The sequence below is a fragment of the Pieris rapae genome, chromosome 1 (assembly GCF_905147795.1).
Source record: "Pieris rapae chromosome 1, ilPieRapa1.1, whole genome shotgun sequence".
Taxonomy (NCBI): Eukaryota; Metazoa; Arthropoda; class Insecta; order Lepidoptera; family Pieridae; genus Pieris; species Pieris rapae.
Window position 1 is genome coordinate 10000001 of NC_059509.1, and position 23478 is coordinate 10023478.

At 34.1% G+C, this 23478-nt stretch overlaps 1 protein-coding gene and 1 long non-coding RNA gene across 7 annotated transcripts in view; both read right to left on the reverse strand.

Moving 5' to 3' along the window:
- The window catches only part of LOC123689498, a 1224-nt gene extending 364 nt beyond the window's left edge, over positions 1 to 860 (reverse strand). Inside the window, exons 1-2 of the long non-coding RNA XR_006750460.1 lie at positions 722 to 860; positions 1 to 83 (exon numbers count right to left, since the gene is read on the reverse strand). The exon at positions 1 to 83 is cut by the window's left edge and continues 14 nt beyond it. This is a non-coding gene — a long non-coding RNA (uncharacterized LOC123689498). The remainder of the gene's footprint in view (positions 84 to 721) is intronic.
- A 1895-nt stretch (positions 861 to 2755) lies between these two features.
- The window catches only part of LOC110992012 (papilin), a 63144-nt gene continuing 42421 nt past the window's right edge, over positions 2756 to 23478 (reverse strand). The window contains exons 19-64 of one of the 6 annotated variants that reach the window (XM_045629802.1): positions 23376 to 23423; positions 22503 to 22562; positions 22065 to 22160; positions 21880 to 21966; positions 21698 to 21805; positions 21443 to 21502; positions 20726 to 21400; positions 20214 to 20294; positions 19961 to 20101; positions 19673 to 19883; positions 19518 to 19591; positions 19282 to 19437; positions 19029 to 19202; positions 18818 to 18935; positions 18462 to 18748; positions 18206 to 18382; positions 17949 to 18125; positions 17696 to 17875; positions 17360 to 17530; positions 17042 to 17126; positions 16841 to 16974; positions 16496 to 16666; positions 15433 to 15556; positions 15032 to 15107; positions 14755 to 14953; positions 14387 to 14557; positions 13661 to 13784; positions 13212 to 13305; positions 12881 to 13058; positions 12585 to 12758; positions 12202 to 12381; positions 11813 to 11903; positions 11090 to 11214; positions 10552 to 10731; positions 9984 to 10132; positions 9471 to 9618; positions 8844 to 9081; positions 8391 to 8512; positions 7923 to 8105; positions 7594 to 7730; positions 6957 to 7104; positions 5442 to 5852; positions 4564 to 4719; positions 4011 to 4121; positions 3602 to 3698; positions 2756 to 3516 (exon numbers count right to left, since the gene is read on the reverse strand). In XM_045629802.1, the coding sequence (XP_045485758.1) occupies positions 3426 to 3516; positions 3602 to 3698; positions 4011 to 4121; positions 4564 to 4719; positions 5442 to 5852; positions 6957 to 7104; positions 7594 to 7730; positions 7923 to 8105; positions 8391 to 8512; positions 8844 to 9081; positions 9471 to 9618; positions 9984 to 10132; positions 10552 to 10731; positions 11090 to 11214; positions 11813 to 11903; positions 12202 to 12381; positions 12585 to 12758; positions 12881 to 13058; positions 13212 to 13305; positions 13661 to 13784; positions 14387 to 14557; positions 14755 to 14953; positions 15032 to 15107; positions 15433 to 15556; positions 16496 to 16666; positions 16841 to 16974; positions 17042 to 17126; positions 17360 to 17530; positions 17696 to 17875; positions 17949 to 18125; positions 18206 to 18382; positions 18462 to 18748; positions 18818 to 18935; positions 19029 to 19202; positions 19282 to 19437; positions 19518 to 19591; positions 19673 to 19883; positions 19961 to 20101; positions 20214 to 20294; positions 20726 to 21400; positions 21443 to 21502; positions 21698 to 21805; positions 21880 to 21966; positions 22065 to 22160; positions 22503 to 22562; positions 23376 to 23423 (7178 nt within the window). In that variant the 3' untranslated portion in view covers positions 2756 to 3425. Of the gene's footprint in view, positions 3517 to 3601; positions 3699 to 4010; positions 4122 to 4563; positions 4720 to 5441; positions 5853 to 6956; positions 7105 to 7593; positions 7731 to 7922; positions 8106 to 8390; positions 8513 to 8843; positions 9082 to 9470; positions 9619 to 9983; positions 10133 to 10551; positions 10732 to 11089; positions 11215 to 11812; positions 11904 to 12201; positions 12382 to 12584; positions 12759 to 12880; positions 13059 to 13211; positions 13306 to 13660; positions 13785 to 14386; positions 14558 to 14754; positions 14954 to 15031; positions 15108 to 15432; positions 15557 to 16495; positions 16667 to 16840; positions 16975 to 17041; positions 17127 to 17359; positions 17531 to 17695; positions 17876 to 17948; positions 18126 to 18205; positions 18383 to 18461; positions 18749 to 18817; positions 18936 to 19028; positions 19203 to 19281; positions 19438 to 19517; positions 19592 to 19672; positions 19884 to 19960; positions 20102 to 20213; positions 20295 to 20725; positions 21503 to 21697; positions 21806 to 21879; positions 21967 to 22064; positions 22161 to 22502; positions 22563 to 23375; positions 23424 to 23478 lie in introns of all 6 variants that reach the window. The other 5 variants (XM_045629801.1, XM_045629817.1, XM_045629807.1 and 2 more) reach the window with 5 other exon arrangements.

A 23478-nucleotide genomic window follows, 5' to 3' on the forward strand; every position in this document is an offset into this window, starting at 1 on the left:
GTGGTTGCAGAATTTACTCCGCACAACCAGTGAACAATCAGCAAAGAAAGGATTATCTGTACATTCTGACGGTATGTGGAGGCCTAAAACAGGATAATACTAAAGTGAATTTTAATATTTAATAATCCATTCAGAGGCGTTCCGATTTCAGGTCATAACGCGCTCTGATTTAGTTGTTAAATGTCTTTAATTCAAGGTAACATACTATATATAAAATTGATTCTAAATTGACATTAACTGATTGACTAATTCTTAAATCAAGGGCACGAATGAGAAGTCACCCTTTTAAATCACTCACTACATGTAAAACGTCGTCGATTTACGTCACTTTTTACATGTAAATGCAGTAATTTATTGTAATTAAATAAAAATATTAATGAAATAAATAAGAAAACCGAAAGTTTCACCGCTAAGCATGCACTCATGCACTTACTATCTTTTTATTACCTAAAACTAATTTACGTTACTAACTTTGATAAAATAAGTCGTAAAAATTTTATTTTACTAACTCAAACTCATAATAACTTTATTCATATAGGAGTAGGTAACCGAGTTCTAGTCATGAACGTCAACAGAAATTATGTTAAATTGATTCTATTACAAATTGATTATTATTAATTTCGAATTAATTTTTGATTGCACCAATATATATGGCGGATATGGATCCCAAAGTTATGGAATGGTCCGACAAATTATGTTAATGACATAGATAATACTTAACCATTGTAAGGTCCGGAAGCCACTAATATTACAGACTGAACTATAATCAAGAGTAATGCAATTCTCAACATTTTGTAATAAGATTGTCTCACAGAGGCAATTGCATATAAACTGATCGCGACGCTGATAGATAACTGGAGAAAGATTGCATTTGATGTCAAATAATAAGTGTACACAGGTTGTTATTAAAAAATAAAAATCCCCATTTACTTAAAAACTAGATGGTAAATGGAAAACGAACAAGTTATTTCCAAATATCATGGCGCAGTACGAACGTAGTAGTAGGTAAGTACAAAGGGCGTTTTTTCTAAGTTTTCGTTGTTTCGTTGTTCTAAGATCGCGAAGTACTATATGTCAGTAAAACAAGAAAAAGTACTACAAGAGTTAAGAAATATCTCAGAGAACTCGTGAAATATTTAGACTACACATTTCTTTCATTTATTCCACTGAAGCCGGTCCAGTATAGTCTACCTATGTTATTACAATGGTAAATGAAATTAAATGAATTCGCAATTTGAATTTAATAGGAAAAACTTGACTGTTTACAAATGTTTCAAATGTTTCGTTTAATTCGTTTTGTCCAAATTTCTTATGTGTTTTTAAGCATGTCATCTAATTTTTATCACATTTTGAGCCGCCAGTTGCCCCGCCCCTACTTTTCATTTAATTATGTCAACTACATTATATTAAATGTTAAAAAAGAAAGTCAATGTATTGATGCGAAATTACACTATGAGAGTTCAACTTTGATGAAAATGTACATCCTTTATTATGTATTTCTGGGTGTCATCAAATGCGAAACTTTATTACTTTGACTTCAGATAACTTTAGTGCTGACCTCCACATATAGGAAGTAAATAATATTTATAAGTCAAATCTTTCTTCAGATGTTATCTGTATTTGTATAACTAGCGATTGTTCGCTTTATTCATTTTTAAATACATCACACGGGATATATTATTAACAATGTCTAACTACGTAATAATTACCGTAGATTTTCACGAGTCGCACGTATCTAATGCATATCACTTTTATATTTTGAATTTCTTTTATTTACTAAGGTTGTTCAATAAAAAGTAATACTGAGTTTCACGCATTAATCATTTATTAAATATTATTTTATTTTCGGCGTAACCTTTCTGCTTTATACAGTTTCTTCCCTTTTAAAAAAAATCTTGTACCTCGTCATCATCTAAAAAAATTAAAAATGACTAGGATTTGTCCTGTGCATGAAGTCGCCGTGTGACTCCATGATTAAAGTGTTCGATCAATGCTAGCCATAGACTATTTTTCGTTTCTGGGTTATATTATTGCAGCAATGATTCGTTATATAGTTATATACCCTACATAGTTAACCATGGAGCCAAAAAGGGTTAAATTACTTTTTCTAACAACCCTAAATAACTCTGTGAAATTCTCTGTCTCGTTTTTTCTGCGAGTCATTCTCAGCGCACTGACATATTTTTTGTTTTTCAAATGTCTGTGTAATATAAAGCACACTTCTATGGAACTCTTAATTTCTTCTGCTAAATGACAAAGATTAATAAACTAACAGTTATCCACCAACATTTTTTATCATTTATTTAGTCACTACCGATGTAAAGCGTCCCGTTTAGCCAAGAATTAACTTACAACTCTTATATAACTATATATTTTATAACTACGAAATATATTTCAGGCCGCTAGTTAAACAGCGCTTTTTAGTTAAAAAGCTGAACTGTTAATTGAACGGCCTATGGTAGGCTAGGCTGCCTTGATATTTCCCTTAAATTATTATCTTGGTAATTTCTATAAGAGCCGAATTTTTTTCTTGTCCGTTCTACCGCATTGTTTAAACTTTCATTAGTGTGTGTATTTGCCTATATAATTTTACTTTTAGGCACTTTATTGTATGCCTTAGAACATCTCTGTGCGAGGCGTCGTATATAGGTAGTAATTATAAAATATTACAGTAATACATGAGTAAAGGAACACTACGCTAAATAAAATACATGATTAATCATAAATGTTTATTTTTGTTCATATTATTTACACTTGTCACTTTCGATTGACTTAAAAAATATTATGACTCATATTATTATGTTCTCCTAGTGTAACTTAATTTCATTTAAAATTAAATGAAATAAATAACTTATTTAACATGAGGCCTCAATTTAATTGCACATTCACATAATAGATAACTTATATACTTATTAAATCAATAGAAACCTTACTGGCGTTGTATATAGCTTTTACATAATACATTATTTACTAATTGTGACTGAAAATAGTAAAAAATCGTCCTATATAGTTGTGACATTAAGTATTCTTAATTATTTACATAATCTTATCCTTATGTAACCTACCCTGTTACAAATTATTAGATCCAGCTAATTAACACCAAATTAATAAGGCTTATAAAAATATGTTGTATAGTATTTAATAAAAATTATTGACCGATAAGTTTTGACATTTTATTAAATAAATATGGCACATGGGTATTGAATTTAACAGTTGCTTTAATGGATACTTAGTTTTGAGTCTTATTTTAATAAAATAATATAAGAGTATCGTTTTTATCCTCCCTTTTAAAATTTGAAATTAAGGTAAAATGATTTCATCTTAATAATCGTAACACGATACTATCTTGATTCGTCGTGCTATAAAAGCTATACATATTTATATCGAAGATATATTGAACAGTATAGATTAAACACTATAATAGTCTACTTCTTTTTGAAGGAATCGTCACTCTGCATCAGTTCCACCTCGGAAGAATCTAGCTGCCCGGCTTCCACACACGATTGGCAACAGAATCTATAGAAAAATAAAGTATGTGAAAATTCGAACCAAATGCTTATTTTGTATTGTTTTAACAATCATTTAGATTAAATAAATGTACCGTGAATAATATTTGTGATGGCAGTAGTTACTACGCACGATGAGATGACAATTGGCAAAGAAGGGATTATCCTTGCAAGTCGGCGGGATATACATTCCTGTAGATTTGTTAAAAAATTTATTAAGTGCATTTTTTATAATTTATATCAAAAATACTGCAGCCTTGCAGGACATATATAACCACAGTGGATGTCTGCTTAAAATTGAGTCAACATTAAATGTGCGTGCGTTTATTAAGTTTGATCTTGATCTTGTCCGAGTGATGGAAATAAAAGTCTTTGTATATCAATAATTGATACATAGTATGTCATGTATAACATCATACCTGCACTATACGAATTTAAATTTCGAAGTTTTTAACTATGATTCAGATAAAATTCTGCAGTTTGAATGTCTTTAGTATGAGTTACCTTCAACAATAATCCTGACTGTGGATGAGTGCGAACTGTAACCGTTGCTGGCTTCGCACGCGTATTCACCAGTGTCGTTTGTGTTCGCGTGGGATATCGTCAGGCGCGCCTCTGCAAGAGAAATAATATAAATGAATAAAATTTAGGTACATATATTATACATATCTGTATAAATAATTTTCTTCCAAAGTAATAGATTCTATGCCGCCGTAAGTAATAAATTATGCTGTGTTAGTGAATTAAGAAAACAATTATAGTCTTCTGTATGCTAAGTTGACTATCTTAGCTTGCATACAAATGTTTTTCGTTCAATAACTCATGAGTTCTGTATTCATTCAATTTATTTTTTTAAAAACATCCACAACAGGCCAACCCAACGTCTTTCTTGTATTGGGCTTATAATATATTGTACTTAAATCAATTTTATAAATATGTATATTAAGTATTAAATTTTTGTTAAAGTTTGTATATCTTTTGTTGTATGAATATTATATAACTTTTATTTTATATTCCAAACTAATTGTACGTAACTTTCTTTTATTAGAATACTCACCGGTAATCTGTATTCTATTGCTTGACCTTAATATAACATTATCTTTCAACCATCTAACTATAGGCACAGGGTATCCGTCAACCTCGCAAGGCACTGTGATCACTGTCCCAGCACTCACTTGTGTCGCTTCAGCTAAGATCCTCGTCGTCACAGGTACTAGAATGACATTATTATTAAGTAATTCAATGATTAATATAAGAAACAAAACAAATGTCATCATTTGTTGCTTTAATTATTTTTGTTTAAAAACAATTCATCTGTTATCAGTGAGTAAACCACGCTACCTATTTTGGCGCTTAGTATGAATACCGCATGTTAAAAGCATCATACTTCATCAGTAGCTGTTTCCTCGCGATGTTTTCTTCGCCCAGTATAATATGTGCACATAGATAGATAGATAGAAAATTTATGGACACATCTGGTTCTTTGTAACTTCCAATGGTAGCTCATAATATTTTTAGATTTTCGGATAAATGTCACAGTACTGATGTCGCTTTGGGTAAGTGCGTAAAACTTAACATTGAAGACAGAACTGCCATCACTACCCGTATTGAGAATACAGACAACTGGCAAGCTTGCGTCTCGTATCTTCGTTTGAACAGTTACCAAGTGAATTGGTTGAAACTGTATAAGTATAATATAATTTTTAGATACAATAAAATCACAGCGATTTCCATAATTACATCCATAATATTAAGAAACGCTAAATAATTATTTAACTTAGTTCTATATGCAAATATATAGTAAAATACTAACGACGTAATATTATAATTTTGTAGATATATACTTTATACAATAGTACCAATATAAAAACCATGCAGCATGCATAAACTAAATAAATCACATGCAAAAAGCTTCCCAAACAGGCTTGACCTTACCAGTATAATGAGGTACTTCAATGTTAGGCGCCTGTGTAGTAGTTGTTCCTTCAGTTTGCGCTTCTTGGTATGGCCGAGACAAAAGAGGATTTATATCGTTTCCAATAGGTTTAGCTGTCAATTCTTGGACTTCAAAGGCCCATTCAGCTGGTTTTTCGAAACCATTGTAAGCTTGGCAAATATATTCTCCGAGCGTCTCTGCGTTCAACTGACGAATTTGTAAAACATTGCCTCTTGCTTCATAAAGTGTGCTGCTGTATGGAATCATTGGTCCACTTTTGCCTTTGTACCAATAGATGGATGGTGGAGGGTAGCCAAATGCAAGACATCGGATATTGAGTGGTTGACCCAGGCTTCCATAAATGATCTCATTTGGTACATTGCTGATTCCAGCAGGACCGTCCACAGGATCTGACCGTGCCCATATTATTAGCAACTATTCTACTTGAGCTTGCAGATGTTTTTTTGTCCTTTACACGCTATTCAAAGAATTTCAAAGGATCACAAGACCAAAAACAGTCTGCAAACTCATGTTAATGAACTATTCAAAAACAAAACTTATCTTAATTAGCCTTTGCGTTAAACGTTAAATAGACGAAGAACGTAATCTTAACTCGAGTTTATTACTTTAAGAACATTTTGGACTTGTAAAGGAATGTATTTTGAATGAATATATTATGCGAAGGCTAATTAATTTGACGTTAGTAAACCTTGCGTTGCACCCGCGCACCCAAAAATAAAACAAAACACAATAAGCGGTAACATCGCGGCGTGTGGAGGCAGACTGGCGCCAACCAGATCAGTCAATGTACTATCTCTGTATACTGCAAAAACACTGGCCATTACCATACAAGCAAAGTGTTGTAACTTTTTTATTTTCGGTTGAAACATCTGGATAAGATCTCAGTAACGTAAACAAGTAGCTTTGTTATACAGTATGAAAATAAATATTAAAATTTTAATAACAATAAATTTAACGATTGCGCAGCATAAAAATAAAACGAATGACGCTCAAATTCCTACTTTATGTAATTAATTCAACAAGTTGCATTATTTTTCTTCTCCACCGTAATTACGTTATCAAAAATATGTCATTAGAGGTTGTTAGCACGCGAGTCATCTCGCATGTCGATAACTATACACATACAGAGACAGCTTTAAGAAATTATTTTACCGCCCATTGTGTTGTTAGCAATAGGAAAGAAAAGTATAGAGTTTGCAAGCATGGTAACCCTCTTATTTACAAGTATACTATAAGTTACACATAGACCTGAATATTTGGTTTTTATTACTAGCAATACTTAATAAAACTATCTTTAACTACATGAGGCTTATAGTATATTTATGAACAAGACTTATGTAAGAAAGAAATTGGAAGATTTGTGCGTAGATCGTGCATGTCATTCAATTGAAAGTTGATGTAAATTCTAATGCTGCCAGTCATTTTTGAAAAGACTTTATGACAACTTTCTGTTACGAAATTACATAAAAATACTTGTAAGTGATAAAACTCACCATCGACCTGCAAGTTAACCTCTTGCCTGGCCGTGCCTAGACTGTTTTGAGCGATACAGATGTAAACTCCGGTGTCGTTGCGATACAGAGAAACTATTTCGAGCGCTCCGTCAGCAGTGAGTCGGTAACGACCAACATCTCCATCGATCTGTACATAAATAAATTGTTATACTAACGAGGTCTTTATTTAAATATAATAAAAAAAGTCGTGTTGGTTAATTATAACTCAAGATTGGATGAACCGATGTTAGTTATCTCTTTTTTGGTGGATTCTGAAAACGTAGTAAATTACTGAATAAGTTATCGATAGCAATTAATTAATTTTACGAATGCAGAAAACCTGTGGTGCCATCTGTTGACAAAACTACGTATAATTTTAAATTCGAATCCTTCTCTGTTCAAGAAATTTCAATCTTGAAGTATCCGAGGAGATGCATAACAACAAGGCTTTGAAATGAAGACATCAAACATGTTGTAAACCAGAAAGTGTAAAGTATCGCAATATCTAGCTAGAAGAGGCCTAATGTGTAAAACTGCCATTCTTCTTTCGTAATGGCAAGTAATAAAACCTTTTTGTATTTGCAAAAAAAAGTATTTATGTTATTAAGCTTAAAGAAATTTGTTACATAGATAGTACCGTGATTTCTCCTCGTCGCCAAGTAATTTTGGGTGGTGGGTTGCCATGGAAGAGGCATCGTAGAGTCGCTTTTCCTCCTTCCGTTGCACGTACTTCTGCATCCGTTTCGCTGTTTACTTCAGGTGCTTGAGATATTCCTGAATTAAAATAAATTTCGATCGAATCAATTTAAAATAGGTTATTTTTCTTCTAATTAAGTGCACACATATTACATGTTTTCAAATGTAAGTTTTAAAGTATCTTAAAAACATAAGTTCCATAAGCTTTATTATTAAATTTAAATTTCAAGGCCTATGTAAACTTTAAAAAAATATCAATTTTTACAGTACCAGGCATGTATAAAGTAGTTAAAGGTGCGGGGCTCGTAGCCGGTATAGGTTCAGGTACCAGACACTGCTGGCTGCAACCAGCGGCACAACATTTGCCAACTCCTACACAATCTGAGTCATCGTGGCATTCTACACGACAGTCTTCTCTTGAGTTTATTCTTGGACATACACCTGTCTTGTTCGCTGTAGAAATATTATAGTTTATATTATTTTTAAAGCTATTTTTCTCCTTTAGAGGTAAAACCACATTCTTATATCGTTAAAAGAAAATGTTTAATAAATACGACAATTGGTATAGTAATTTATTTTGGATTTTTTTTACTGTCCCACTCCGAGGAGTATATGTCCAATAATGTCTTTTGTAAAATATACATATTAAAATTAAGAAAAATATATATTTAATCATTTCCGGTCAAAGTAACACATATATGCATTTTAATACTAAACATTTATTAATATAGTACATACTTTGTCTACATTCCGCGAAATGTTGTATCTCATTCGAGATTGGGTCCCTGAATCGTGTGACTTGGCACTTCTCACCAACCGCGCATTGTTGGCCATCACAAGGAGACGGGTTGCACTGGCATCTAATGTATAATATTTCATTATATTATCGCATTTCTATGGTAATTTGAAAGGTGTATAATGCTCATCATTACTTATTTGCCTATAAAGAAAATCGATAGATAAAAGAAGTGCAAACATTTCTTACTTTAAATTATTAAAGCCCTGAGGAGTTCCTTAAGAAATCAGACAAATGTTACCATCGAATGCATTATTCCCGTTAAAATGAATTAAACATTCTGTAAAGCTTCAGAAAGTTTATAGGAAAACTGTAGTAGAAAACGTTTTTATATTTTAAGTGTGAACTGAACTGTCTTCTACTACGACGAGTTACATTACAATTTTTATACTAACCTAGTACATCCATCGCTTCCTTGAATATTTTGTTTGCCATATGGACAATTTAACGCCTGACACTCCACTATGAAAGGATCGCAACGATTGTAGTCTGACTGGGGGGGACAGGAACAACGAACACAGTCGTGACCGACGTACGTGTGGAGCAAGTCGTACGGACATTGTCTGCGTAATGATTCGCACTCCCTCAGTAATTCCGCACAGTCTGGTGTCGGTGGGATTATTTCGTTGCTATCTGTATTATTAAAAGTTAAACATTTTAATTTGCGTAAAATTTTATTGAATTATTTTCGTCTCAACTATATATATGAAGACAGACATGAAGGTTGATAATATTGTGAATGAAGGATGGTGAGCTTTTCCTCCAACCTAAAGCGAGCAAGTCTAATCACTGAACCTAGATGACCGTTGACAAGATGCGTATCTCAGCAGTTTAAAAAAAATGTGATAGAACTGATCATAGGCGCAAATCCACCACCATAAAACAGCATATACCTACTTACTTTCTTCTTTTTACTACTATACTTTTAGATAAAACGGGATTTAGACAAAGTCTGTTAAGTTGACAAGAAGTTACACATTAAACAATATTACTACTCGTTCGAATTTCTATATTAAACATACCTTCAACTTGCAGGTTAACCTCTTGCGTGGCTGTACCCAAACTGTTCTGGGCGATACAGATGTAAACTCCAGAGTCATTACGGTACAGAGAAACTATTTCGAGAGCACCATCAGACTTCAAGTGGTAGCGATCGACATCTCCAGTAATCTGTTATTAACACGTGGACCGTGAATTATATTGAATATAAAACCATCGTTACATGATAAAAAAACCAGTCCTGAATTCGTTTACCAGCCGAATTAGCAATAATCACATACTTGTTTTAAAATGACTAATACAGATATAGAAACTTATCTATCCCATTCTCGACTGGGAAGTAACATGTCTTTTAACAATACATATAAATTAATTTATTAAAGAACAAATTACAAAATACTTCCCATAAATACTAATATGGCAAACAGTTTCTAGGTTATAAAATGATTTTCTATTACTGTTAATAATTTTAACCTGTGTATTGTTTCTGATAATGAATCGTCTAAAAACTATGAACGAAACATAAATATAAATACCGTGATCTCTCCTCGTCGCCAAGTGATCTTAGGAGGCGGATTGCCGTGGAAGAGGCATCTCAATGTCGCTCTGCCACCCTCAGTTGCTCGCACTTCGGGTTCCGTTTCGTTTAGGTTCGCGCGTGGAGCTTCAGGCAGCATCTGTGATTCTGTATTAAGAAAGAAAGAAATCTTAGGGCTATAGAATAGGGATATAGTTTGATGCTTTTATTTGATTTACGTTTGAGGAATTCTTAACTCTGCATAAGCAGACAATGTTTGGGTAATATGTGCGAAAAATAAATAATTACTATTGATGTGATCAAGAAATAAGAATATCAAAGACCCCCCTGCCCCTATAGTGCCACGGAATACTTGAACGGCCCCCTATGCGCGAGTACGGACCGAACCATACTCCGTTTTTTGCTTTAAATTCAATCACTACAAGTGAGATGCGCCCAGGATAGCCCCAATTAGATTATTGGGCGTAAAAATTTTACAATCTATCTCTAACTCCTTTGGGTGGGGCAGCACAGAAATACATATACCCATTTGGTGATTATGGCATGTCAATAATCAGGTTTTATACCAGGGCTATATGTCGTGGTGCTGAGCAGTCCGGCAGCAGGCGGCAAGCAGAGATTACTACATCCATGTTCGCAGCACTTATGATCCGACGCACAGTCCGCGTCGTCATTACATTCACGTCGGCATTGGCTTTCTGTTGTTATTGGATATTCTGTCACTGGACACGACCCCGTTTTGTTTACTGAAAAACGGTCGCAATAAATAATATGTTCTCAATTATATATAGTTTTACTATTTTTTTACGTTCTTGACGTCTTATGCTCTTGAGTTTTTTAAAGAATATATTTATACCAACAGAAAGATATACACTTGGCTATCAAAAATACAATGTACATTATTTTTAATAATTATAATAATAAATCATGTACATTTTACTACTAACACACTTCATGTTATACGAATCATGGTTTTCACATTTATTATTGAAGTATGTTGTTGTCACAAAGAGCTTAAAGAACTCACAAATAATGGAAATAACATGGTTTAAATGATGGACTACTCATCGAACTACGAAAATTCATAATTAAAACTTATCTCACCGAGTCTACAGTCGACAGTGTAGTGGATGTTTTGTGATTTTGGCTCCCTGTAAGATCCAGTGATGGTACAGCGTTGTCCCGACGGGCAGTCTTTGTTAGCGCAAGGATGATCCAGACATTGACATCTACAACACGCAACAATTTACCTTAATTGAATTATTTATCAAAACATTAAACTGGATACCACGCAACAAATTTAATTTTTTTGTTTTTTTTTATTTATCCACATGACTCAAACCGCCTCTATGACTTGAATTATGACGCCTTTGACTCAAAGTACTTTTCTGTGCGCAATTATCAATTTTGTGCACAGAAAAGTTTTTGTATGTGATGTCACTGAAATGCACAGAGTTAAGCCTTATTGTGGAATTATGGAGTGTCACATTATATTGTACACACACCCTACATACATCCATACAACTTTATTTCTACTAACTTCTAACCAGTTAACTGCTTTGTTTTGTTTTTCTTTCCTTATTTAAAACGTTAAATTTGTTTGCCTACCCATATATGTATATACTTTTTGTTACCACTCAATATGACTTTGCTGCGGAATGGAAGCCTATCACAGGTTCTTGTCTAATGTGGAAACCAGTCTCCCAATACCATCTCTACTGAAATCTTATTTATTGTTGTAAATGTTACACGGGAGAAAATAAATGATTACTATTATTAGTATGTTAAAAAATCTACTTTAAAACTTTTGTTTTTATCTTAGCTCACCGTGTACAACCGTTGTCTTCGACATTCCTTTGAACACCGAAAGGACACTCCAAAGCTTCGCACTCCGCATCATACGTGTCACAGTTAGTGCCTGTATAGACACACATATACTTTTAAACAGATTAAAAGGTATAAAATAATGTTATTTCAAATTATAAAACTGTTCCAACGTCCGATGTTTCACATGGTGTACTCCTCAAATGAGTTTTTTTTCAACACTGTTGCTGATATAGACAGAGAGATAGACATTTAAGCTTCCTTATAACTGACGTGAAATCTTTAAATAACAAGTATTTTATTTAAATAAGGTAAGTGTATAAGTGACAATAGAATAAGAAGACAAGCATAGCACGATCAAAGCGAATTAGGCGGCTGTTAGCAAACAGTACCAGATCTCGGCCGGTTGCAGCGTTCGCTACATTCTTGGAAGGAGCGGAAGTTGTTGGTAGTTCCCCCACAGCCCAGGTAGATAAAGATGAGGCAGTCTCCGGTGGTCTGACTATAGAACCAACGGCGAGTAGCCCCCGCCTTGCAAGCCTCGCCCGTCGACACCGGCTGCAGGCACTCGTCTGAACCCCAACCAACCCGCAAAAAGCCATGACATAGTAAATTATATTTCCTGTAGCGTTAATATGAAGGAAGATAAGCATACAAATTGTGACAATAGACAGTGACCATGCATTGTGGTTCTGTACAATGGAAGTCTATTTTATTAATAACTACGCAGAAAGCAGGGCGACAATAACGTTTCCTAAAAATTCAAAGCTCTCACCTGGTTTAGTTTGGCCGCAAATCTCCTGGCACTCCTCATAGGTGGAAAAGCGGTTAGGGTTGCCATCACAACCGCTATATTTAAATGGAACACAAAGTTCCGATACCGCATCCCAATAGAACTTCTCTATTTCGTGAATACATGGGCCAGTATCTAACCGGTAATTGCAGACGTCTACAAATAATATAATCATAAAAATTATAGTAAACATTACAAATATACATGGACTTCCACAGTGCAGTATTTTTAAAGGAATAACTTTTTGTATCGGCATTGTATTATTAAAAAAAATTAACCTCCAAGTCCTTTGAATGCACCGCATCGCCTTTCACATTCCTCTTCGGAGCGGTAACTATTCGCATATCCGCAAGCTCCAAAATCACCAACAACACAGGCCTCTGTTCTAGAGTCGTAGTAATACGTGGTCACGTTTGGACCACACGGTTGAATAGAAACGGGAGTACGACACTCACCCTAAAATAAAAAAATAATGAAAAAAACACAGTAGGTAGAAGAAAAGCGAAAGACATACAATCAGAAACTTATTAATACGAAAAAAATACCGAATTATCGAAATTCGTGATATAAACTCAAAATACTCCTTATAGTTCTACATGAAACACTCACAGTGGATGAAGGAGTAGTAAGAGTTGAAGGTCCTTTAGTGGCTGAATCTTTGACCACACGGCAACGGTTCTCACATTCAGCTTGTGAATCAAACCTAAAACAAAACTTATACAATAAATTGCATGTAAATATTATAAATCATAATGTATGTCAGGAGATTTATACACTCATTTAACCAACAATAAAATACTCTTCTTGATAAAAGAAAAAACGACAAAAAGTGTAAAACAAAGGATGAAACGACAGCGCCTATTGTTTAATCTTGATCGAAGGTTCAAACATTAAATAATTAAGGAATCAAACATTATTGTTTTTATTCTCATCCCAAAGGAAATCGTTCAAAATTCTATTGTTTCATAGGTCCTATTATTGAAATATAATTAGTAACTTTGTTGCTTTAGAATACATAAAATCTACATGATTTAAAATCTGTTGAAGTAACTACATACCTATTATCGTTTCCATTACATCCTCCGTAAATAAACTCTCTACATATGTCTTCCTGTTCACTGTAGTAAAATTTGGTAAACTCGCCTAAGCAGTTACCTATATCTGGTTCCTGCTTGCATGGATCTATTGGAGAAACAATAATATTAAAGACGATATAAGAAGAGAGATGTATTAAATAATAAATCTGTGGTGAAACACATTTTGTCAAAAAAAGCGTCATATGTATACAATTAATAATTCAATGTTAATATTATTTAATTATTTATTGTATTTAATTATTTATTGCATTTTAGGAAGATTTACAGTATTTTAACAGAATGTAAATCGTGACTACAATAAAATAAAGACAGTACTAATTACAAATCTCCACCTATAGATAAACTATAAATACCTTAGGGAGATAGGAAGAATAAAATTAACAATGTTTGATTTAAAACTACGAAACAATTAAAAGATTGAAATTAAGTATGAAAAAGCAGAAGATTTAAATTGATAACTATTCTAATGGGTATCAGGAATCATTTCCTTGCTTGTCTGGAACAATTTTCATGTTATTTCAGATTTATTTTGTAAGTTATTGAACTAAACATATTTGTTTCATACCTCACAATATAAAACAAGCTTTAAGTTCCCGAAACATCAGTTAGCAGGATTACATAAGACGTTTTCAGACGTTTATAAGTGTACCTTACTAAAATTACAAAACCAATTCCAAGGTAACGTACTTGATAATGGTCTGCAAACTGACTCGCACTCATCGTAGTTAGCGAAGCGATTGGGGCCTCCGAGACAACCGCTGTAGGTGAAAAGCTCACATTGGTCATTTGTTGCGTTGTAGAAAACTTTAGGGATTGCATCGTGACATGGTCCTGGATCCAACGCTGAGCGGCATACATCTAAAATTTAATTAAACCTAAGTTAAAGAAAATTCATGGAAGTTAAGAACAGCTTAGATACACTTAACAAATTAGTAGACAGATGGCAAAAATTTCGTTCCAATACAAACGGTGAACAAGTATTCAGACATAAATTCCCTTGGGAATTTAGAGTTTTTCTTGTTGTATCGCTCCTTAAACATTTAATTTATGCTTACCAATGCCCTGGAATGCTCCACAGATCCTCTCACATTCCTCTTGAGTAGAATATACCCCAGTAATCCTGCAGGAACGACCCGAGTCAACGTTTCGGTGGGATACACAAGCACGTACGGTGCTATCGAAATACCATACTTCTCCTGCCGTTTCACAATCCTCTAATGTCAAAGAGACTCGACACTCTATTGATACGACCGCCTGTTAATTTTATCGGATTAGTACGCCTTCTTTTTTGGTTATTAATATATTATATTTACAAATAAATTTGCGTAGTACCGGTGCCATAGTGGTAGTAGTGACAGAGGTTGGTCCAGTCTTGCAACGATGTTCACATTCTTCACGGCTTGCAAACCTGGTGCAGATAGACAATATTAATTTAAATATGTTGCAATATGAACATATTTATGTACAGATGCTTCATATGAAAATCAAGTGAGGCGAAACCAAAATATGCTGCCACATATTTATTAAAAAAATCTGCTTTGTAACAAACATTTCAACACTTTTATTTTGTTTTGTGATTGCAATAAACCTATTACATATTATTAACAAGACTGTATAACCATAGTCTTGATATTAACTACAATAACTAACATACTATGATATATTTTATTCTCGTCTTAAGAAAGATACTGTTAAAACATTTATTAATTCTTATCTGCTGCAAATCAATTTACCGATTATCATTTCCTCCACATCCGCTGTAGGCAAACTGTGTACAAGAATCCGTTGTAGCATCGTAGAACCATTGCATCTGGGAGTCGTCACACGGTCCAGTTATCATCGGCAACTGGCAAGTATCTGAAGAGCATATGAATGATTAACCTTTATTTATTTATTTATTTACACTTCGTTGCTAGAAAGAAACACAAATAACACAATATATATAAATTACAAGGGATGCAACGGGCCCATATAACATAACGGGCAACATATTTAGCCCCTGATTAAGGTAAAAATAAATTATACTGAAATAAATTCCATGCTTATTATTAACTCCCAAACCCAATAACCTATCTTAATCCATATTTGACCATCTGAGATAGTAATTTTAATCCAAATATAGATAAATGTGTGCCAATAAGCAATCGATGGATTGAAATAGCCATCTGTCGATACAAGCTATTCGGTGTATGTAGATAGGCCTTTGTATGAGAATGACAGTTCAACAATGCCAATATCTTAAAATTTTAACTTACACCAGTTTTTAAAATAATTTAAAAGCTTTTGATATGTTTTAAATATTTGGTTTACATTTATTATCAAATATGAGTGTAAAGAGCGAAGAGATTGCATTCTATCCGTCGCCAAAAATGGATTGTCATACATGTCACAAAACAATCTGAGATTGTGGATTATTTATTGGATTCGGGCGTAAGTCGATATATAATTCTTTGTAAATTAATTATTACTAAGGTAAAAGCCCCAATAGATCATGTACCAGTATATGATCACTCCATGTATTTGTATAACTATATTCACACTGTATACATGCTTATGATAATAGAAATAAATAAAAAATCTGCCTTTACTGCACACGACGTTATACGACAGAATTTCCATCTAAAGTTCGAATATGTAACTACTAAATACATCGATCAATAGTATTTTTTCTCAATCACCCTTTTCTTCAACAAAAACGCTGCACATCTTCGTGACGTTCCGTAAATTTTTTACCCTCATGCGCCTAAAGAAGTTTCACTTCAAAAATATGTTTATTTTATATTGTTTTGGTCTTACCTTGAACTGGGGAACAGTAATGTTGGCAGAGCTCTTTAGATGGGAAATTATCTCTATTACCACCACAACCTCCGTACTGGAACTGTATACAAGAGCCGAGTGACGGGTCATATCCCCAACGTTCTTCAAATTGTGTGCATGGACCAGGATCCAATCCCAGGAAACAGAATTCTGTGTAAGCAGTATTAAAGATGCTTAGATAATTTGTTACTGAATATTGTACAGAAATATTTATTAAATACATTTGGTTTACGCGATAACACAGAAATCGCTCGTATCTAAAAGGACCTTAGATCTCTTTGTATTAGTTTATAAACATATTTTTACATAATGAAGAACACTTACCAGATGCTTGTTCTGTACTGATAGGTTCTATCGTAGTAATGACGACTTGTTCTGAGCAACGGTCTTCACATTGGCGTTCACTTACAAAGTTGTTTCCATTTCCACCACAACCTCCATAATAAAATTGGCGACATCTATGAAACATATAAACATGTTATTTTAATTAATAACATAGCTCATAATCATAAATTATTAATTTACCTTCTCTTTGATGTGTCGTAGAACCATCTCTGTGTGTATTCTGCACATTCACCAGTTAATGCCGGCAATGTGCAAACTTCTTGGACTGTAAATAAGATATAACTTTGTAGAAATCAAAGACTAACAAAATAATACATAATGATGTGCAAAATATAAGAAAACTTTTTCTGTGCACCGGTTACGTTCGAGCGCATGCAGTCAATATAAACTTAACAAATGAAATAGACTTACTTAATTAGACCTTAGGTTTCAACTTACGACGAATATAGATTGTATTAATGAATTTAAGTGACTACTCATACATAGAAATACAATTACCAAAGGCGCTAGGACAAGCATCAACACAATCTTGTTCACTGCCGAACTGATTGTCGTTGCCTCCACAGCCCGTGTAATAGAAAGGCACACAACGATTCTCAGTCTGGCTGAAAGACCAGACCGGCCGCTTTTCAGTGCAGTTGCCGGCCTCTTGTGGAAGAATGCATTCCGCTGTGCGTGCAATTAGTAAAATTATTACATATACCATACACCAAAGCCAAGAAGAAATAAAGAATAATTGTAAATAATATTAAACACCATTGAAAGATAGAAAAGAACCAAGGACGTGCAAACAAGACACAACACAACCCATACTAGCATATCTAACTATCGAACCTTGTAACGTGCCAGGAGGGTTGCACCGCTGCATACACGCGGCTTCAGAGCCGAATCGGTTGCTGTTGCCCTCGCAGCCTCCCCATATGAATTGAGAGCAGCGGCGTGTGGCGGAATCGTAGCCCCAGCGCAAGAAATTACCAGCACAGGTACCTCGCTCAATTGGGAGATTGCATTGATCTATGTTATTAAAGTTGTTTTAGTTTTATAATCCACATGAATTGTTAAAATACACTGATGACGCTGTATGTACCTTCAGTTTTTTCTGGTTCACAACTCTTTTGGCAGAGCTCTCGAGATTCAAAGTTATTATCGTTTCCAAGACATCCTCCATAGACAAACTGGGCACATTGTTCTCTGGCCGAGTCGTAGTACCATTTAACGTGGTAACCAGAACACGCACCCTTAACCTTGGGGAGGTTGCAAGCGTCTGTTTAAATGGAATAAATATTTATAGTACATATGAAGTAGACAATAACATGTGACCGTTTTCTTTACTGCATTTTTTACCTTTAGGAGCCGGGTTAACACAAACAGCCATACATTCCTCTTTACTTGCAAATCGGTTTTCATTGCCATCCTCTCCTCCGTACCAGAATCTCGAACAACCACCATATGTCATATCATAAAACCAATAAACTGAATAGTTGTGGCCTACACCTCGGTCATTCGCTAAAGCGCATGCCGCTAAAAATAAAATGTATTGATTTCAATCACAATGTTCAAAAAATTTATACGTTACCCAAACATCAATCGATAAATGTACCTTGTCTATTTTCAGGTGCATCTGTACAATTTTGGAATTTATCGCCAGCAGCTTCCGTTACACCATCAGGGCAGCATCCGTATTTGCTACTAGAGCAATCACATCCATCCTTATTTGGCCCCTTAGCCTCTGTGACGTCATCTCCACAACAACCATATTTAGATTGCTGGCACAAACAACCTTGCAAGTTTGGTCCAGTGGAAGCTGTAATACCATCAGGACAACAGCCGAACTGATACGTGTGGCAACCACAACCTTCAAAGTGTGGCCCACTGGCTGGAGTGTGTCTATAAAAATAATATGTTTGAAAATATTACATATTATAATAGTAAAATAAAATAATAAAATTTACTGACCTGTCGGGACAGCAACCGTGCTGAGTGTACTGACATCCACATCCTTCTTTGTTTTCTCCACGAGCAATTGTTACATTATCTGGGCAACATCCAAAGTGGGCAAACTTACAACCACAGCCTAAAAATAAAATGTTACAAAAATTATAATTAACAAATGAAACTATTTTTTTTAATAGTTAATAATAAAATATAACTAATATTCAAGGAGTACCTTCAAAGTGCGGTCCTTCAGCAGGTTTATAATTGTCGGGACAGCAGCCGAATGCGGTTTGTAAACAACAACCTTCATTCTGAGGTCCGTGCGCTGGAGTCTCACCATCTGGACAGCAGCCGTAAGCTGATGTCTTACAGGACATGACACATCCTTCTAGGTCTGGTCCTTGAGCTTAACAACACATCCCACTTAATACCTTATCTACTAGGTGAAATTAGGTAAGTATACGTATTTAAAATAAAATACGAACCAGTCAAAATACCATCAGGACAGCATCCGAATTCACTAATGCTGCATGGACAGCCCTCTCCATTTGGTCCGGAGGCATCAGTTTCGTTGTCATAACAACATCCGAATTCAGTGTTGTTGCATGATTCAAGCGTAGTCGGTGTCGGGGTTTCTGTATCTGCAGACACGCGTCACATTAAATAAACTCGGGGAGGGTTATTTCTAAAACATTATTAAGTTTTCGTTAGTAATTAGTACCTGTTTCTGTTTCTGTGCAACCTTCCTTATTTGGTCCACTTGCTTCAGTAACATTATCATCACAGCACCCAAATCTACAACAAAAAATATGACAGATGGATTAATATAATGTTTAATGAAATTGCAGGCAATATTTCTTACATTACACAACTTACTTAGATAGTTTACAGGCTGGTGGAGGTGGAGCACACCCTTCTTGGTCATTTCCTAAAGCTGCTGTAACATTATCGGATGAACAACATCCATACAAAGTTAAATCACACGAAATCACTGGACAGTCTTTTCCCGTCATGCTGCCAGCTGGTGACACGCCATCAGGACAGCATCCAAATTTCGTTTCCTTGCAAGTTTTTGGGTTGGGGCAACCTATATCAAAATAAGACGGTATAATACTTTTTAAACTTCTTCTTGTGTTATAAATTTTTTATGTGCTATAATCTTACCTTCGTCAAATGGCCCGGCAGCTGGAGTTTTCTTGTCAGGACAGCATCCAAACTTGCTCTTAACACATTTTGCAGTCTTCCTTGGTCTACATTTGGGCTTCTTCGTGTATAACTCGACAGTAGTAGACCAATCCCAAAGTGCTGTTAATTTTTAACCGTTTGTTTGAAGAGAACGAGATTTTAAGGAGTGTTTTATTAGTTTCATTTTCTCATGACAATTTAACTATACATTGAAATTTATTATATTACTTACTTGTGTCTCCGGAAGCAAGGGTTAATTCTTCCGTAACACTTGTTGATACACCTTCACTTGTGGTTTCAGAAGTCAACAATTCTGTGAAGTATAAATAATATTGATATTAATAAACTTATTTCTAAGACCTACAATGTTTTAACTTATTATATTTTGCTCTTGCAAAGACTTTCTACATTTCTACAAAATTTAATATTGATGTTAATTTAATATCAACCTGGTTGTAACTGGTTTAATTATTTTAAAAGATTACAATACCTTTTTTATAATGATTTAAAAAACCTACCATACAGAATTTATTTTTCATGAGAAATACAAATTCTCGGAAATGGAACCGAAATCTCTAAATTCTTTTCCAATTACAAAATTCACAAGAAGCCATTTTTTACCTATTGCAAGTGCCGTCCGATTCAGTTAAGGATATGAACACAAATTTACGAATTTTCGAAACCGAAATAATTTTACATGTTAATTAAAAAATTTAGTTAAAATTGTCAAAAAAAAAGACAAACCTGTCTCCGTACTTCCACTTTCAGTGACCATACTTTCAGTAGTGCCCGTTTCAGTTGTTTTAGTTTCTACCGTTGTGTCACTCGAGTCAGTTACAGAAGATGACTCTGTTCTATCAGTTACTTCTGTAGTACTAGAGTTGTCGACGTCAGTTGTTCCCGTTTCTGACGTTATCTCCGTTCCAGCACTTGTACTGGATACCTCTGTACTATCAGAGTCGGTCGTGTCAGATTCGGTTGTATAAGATTCGGTTGTATAAGATTCGGTCGTTGGATTAGTATCAGATTCGGTGCTACCAGATTCGGTCCTATCAGATTCGGTCCTATCAGATTCAGTTGTTACGTCTGTACCTGCTGTAGATAAGGTTTCTGTCGTTTCAGTCGTTATAGTATTTTCAGATTCAAGTGTCGAGTCCGTTATAGTAGGTTCTGTTGTTTCAGTTGATGAATCTGTTACCACAGTTTCTGTGGAGCTAGCTATTGTACTATCTGAAGCTTCTGTTGCCTCAGTTAAAGATGAGGGTTCTGAAACCGTGCTTTCGGTGGCAGCGTTGGTAGTCTCTGTTGCAGTACTCTCTGTAGTTACAACTGATTCAGATAGTGTTGAGTCAGTACTTTCTGTGATAATTGATTCAGTGGTTTCAGTAGTTGTGGAATCGACTATTGTACTATCTGTGTCTACTATTGTACTATCTGTGTCTACTATTGTACTGTCTGTATCTACAGATGTAGATCCTGATGTTATTGAAGTTTCTGCAATTGTTGATGCTTCTGTGCTTCCTGTTTAAAAATAAAAAATAAATTTGTAACAAAAAATTAAGGATTATTTTGGCACATCATTCATCATCATCAATTATATTATTAAAAATTTTCAAAAGATACATATAAAAGAGGCTCCTCACATCCTTCATCAGAGATTTAACATGCCAAGATGACTAAGTCGCATGCTTCAACTCATTATTATACAACTAGTACCTTCGATTTCACTAGGCGTGGAAGTAATTTCTGTAGAATCTGTTTCACTTATTAATGACGTTGTTTCAGTTACAAGACCGGTCGTACTTTCAGGTGTTTCAGTTGCATCTGTTTAGAAAAAGAAAAAATATAATTTTTTGATTTAAAATAAAATCGCCAAATCAGTTTTTATCAATACGTACCGAATGTTGTACTTTCAAACTCTGTAGTCTCAGAGGATGACTCTGTTGTACTCTGTTTGTCTTCTGTTGACAGAGATTCCGTGCTTCCTGTTATTGAACATAAAAATTAGTTAAGTCTAGCGAATGAACAGCATAGGTCAAAAACGGGTTCCATAATATGATAAATAAAAAACAAAATTTGGTACCTTCAGTTGCGCTGGGAGTGTTACTACTTTCGGTAGATATTGTTTCATTTGCAATGCTTGTGGTACTTTCTGGGGTTTCTGTGTACTCTATGGTACCTAAGTGAATTAAAAATACAAAATACATAATAATATATAATCTATATGGCGGTTCTAATACCGATACTAGTGTAATTAAAACAATCGTTTATCGTAGTTTTCTTGACATCATCCTCAATTCAACAGTTTTAATAGAACCTCGCTGATATATGTATATATTCACTTAAATAAAAGGTATTTGGAGCGAATCCATCTCACGATCCAAGCGCAGTGTAGTTTTCATGACTATGTTATACGAACATATAAATATTGTTGCGTAACTACATTAAACGAAATAGCACATTACTTTATATAAATAGCTTTTGAAAATATAGTGACAAATAAGTTTAATTAATAACATACCTGTAGAACTGCTGTCAGTGGAGTCCGTTGTTGACGACGATATGATTAATTCACCAAATCCTGTAAACAAAAATTCGTTTAAACTACTCCGTTAATCCGGAATGTAATAAAAGAACAAAGATTATCTTAACGTTTATATGTATATATATATTTATATATATATATATATATATATATATATTATGATAATATTAAAAATATCCTATAGTTGTATTGTCTATGAAATATTGTCTGTTAATTATGCATTTAGTAATAATGATAATTATATAATATATTTGATCATTTATCTAACTGTATATCAATCCCTAATCATCCTTTCTATAAAGCAAGCAAAACATCAGGACAGATTTATGTCGTTGAATTCAAAGTTATAATGATATTTTTTTACATTGTTTCATGTTCCTCACATGAATACTAATTACGCAAAAAACTCAGTTTTGTATCGCGCTGCTCGGACAAACAATGACCATTATTTAGGCATTGACTTGTTTAGGTTATCGTGGAATGTGGTTAAAACATGTATTAAGAATATACATAGCGCAAAATCATCTACATCATAAGCACGACACACATACACACCATCACGTACACACCCACACTTTCCACCATTACACAACACAACCAATTTAGGCTTAATTAATTAAATTTAATCAGTTTGTTTATTGTATTGAATACTTTGTTTGTTCCTTTTTGTAAATCTTTTTAGTTATAACATATCATGTATGTATTCCATCTGTGGCTGTTTTTGGTGTATTTGTTTGATATTATATGTATTTTGTGTTAGCTGTAGGAGTACAAAAAAAAAATAAAAATAAAAAAAATATTTTATTCCATAATTAGTGTTTATTTTTATACGTTAAATAAGTTACATACCTGACCCGCTCTCGGTCAGATCTGTGTCACTGGTGCCATCAGATGTTTCTGAAAATATAAACAATAATAAAATTAAGTATTTAATTTAACTTAACTAACCTTT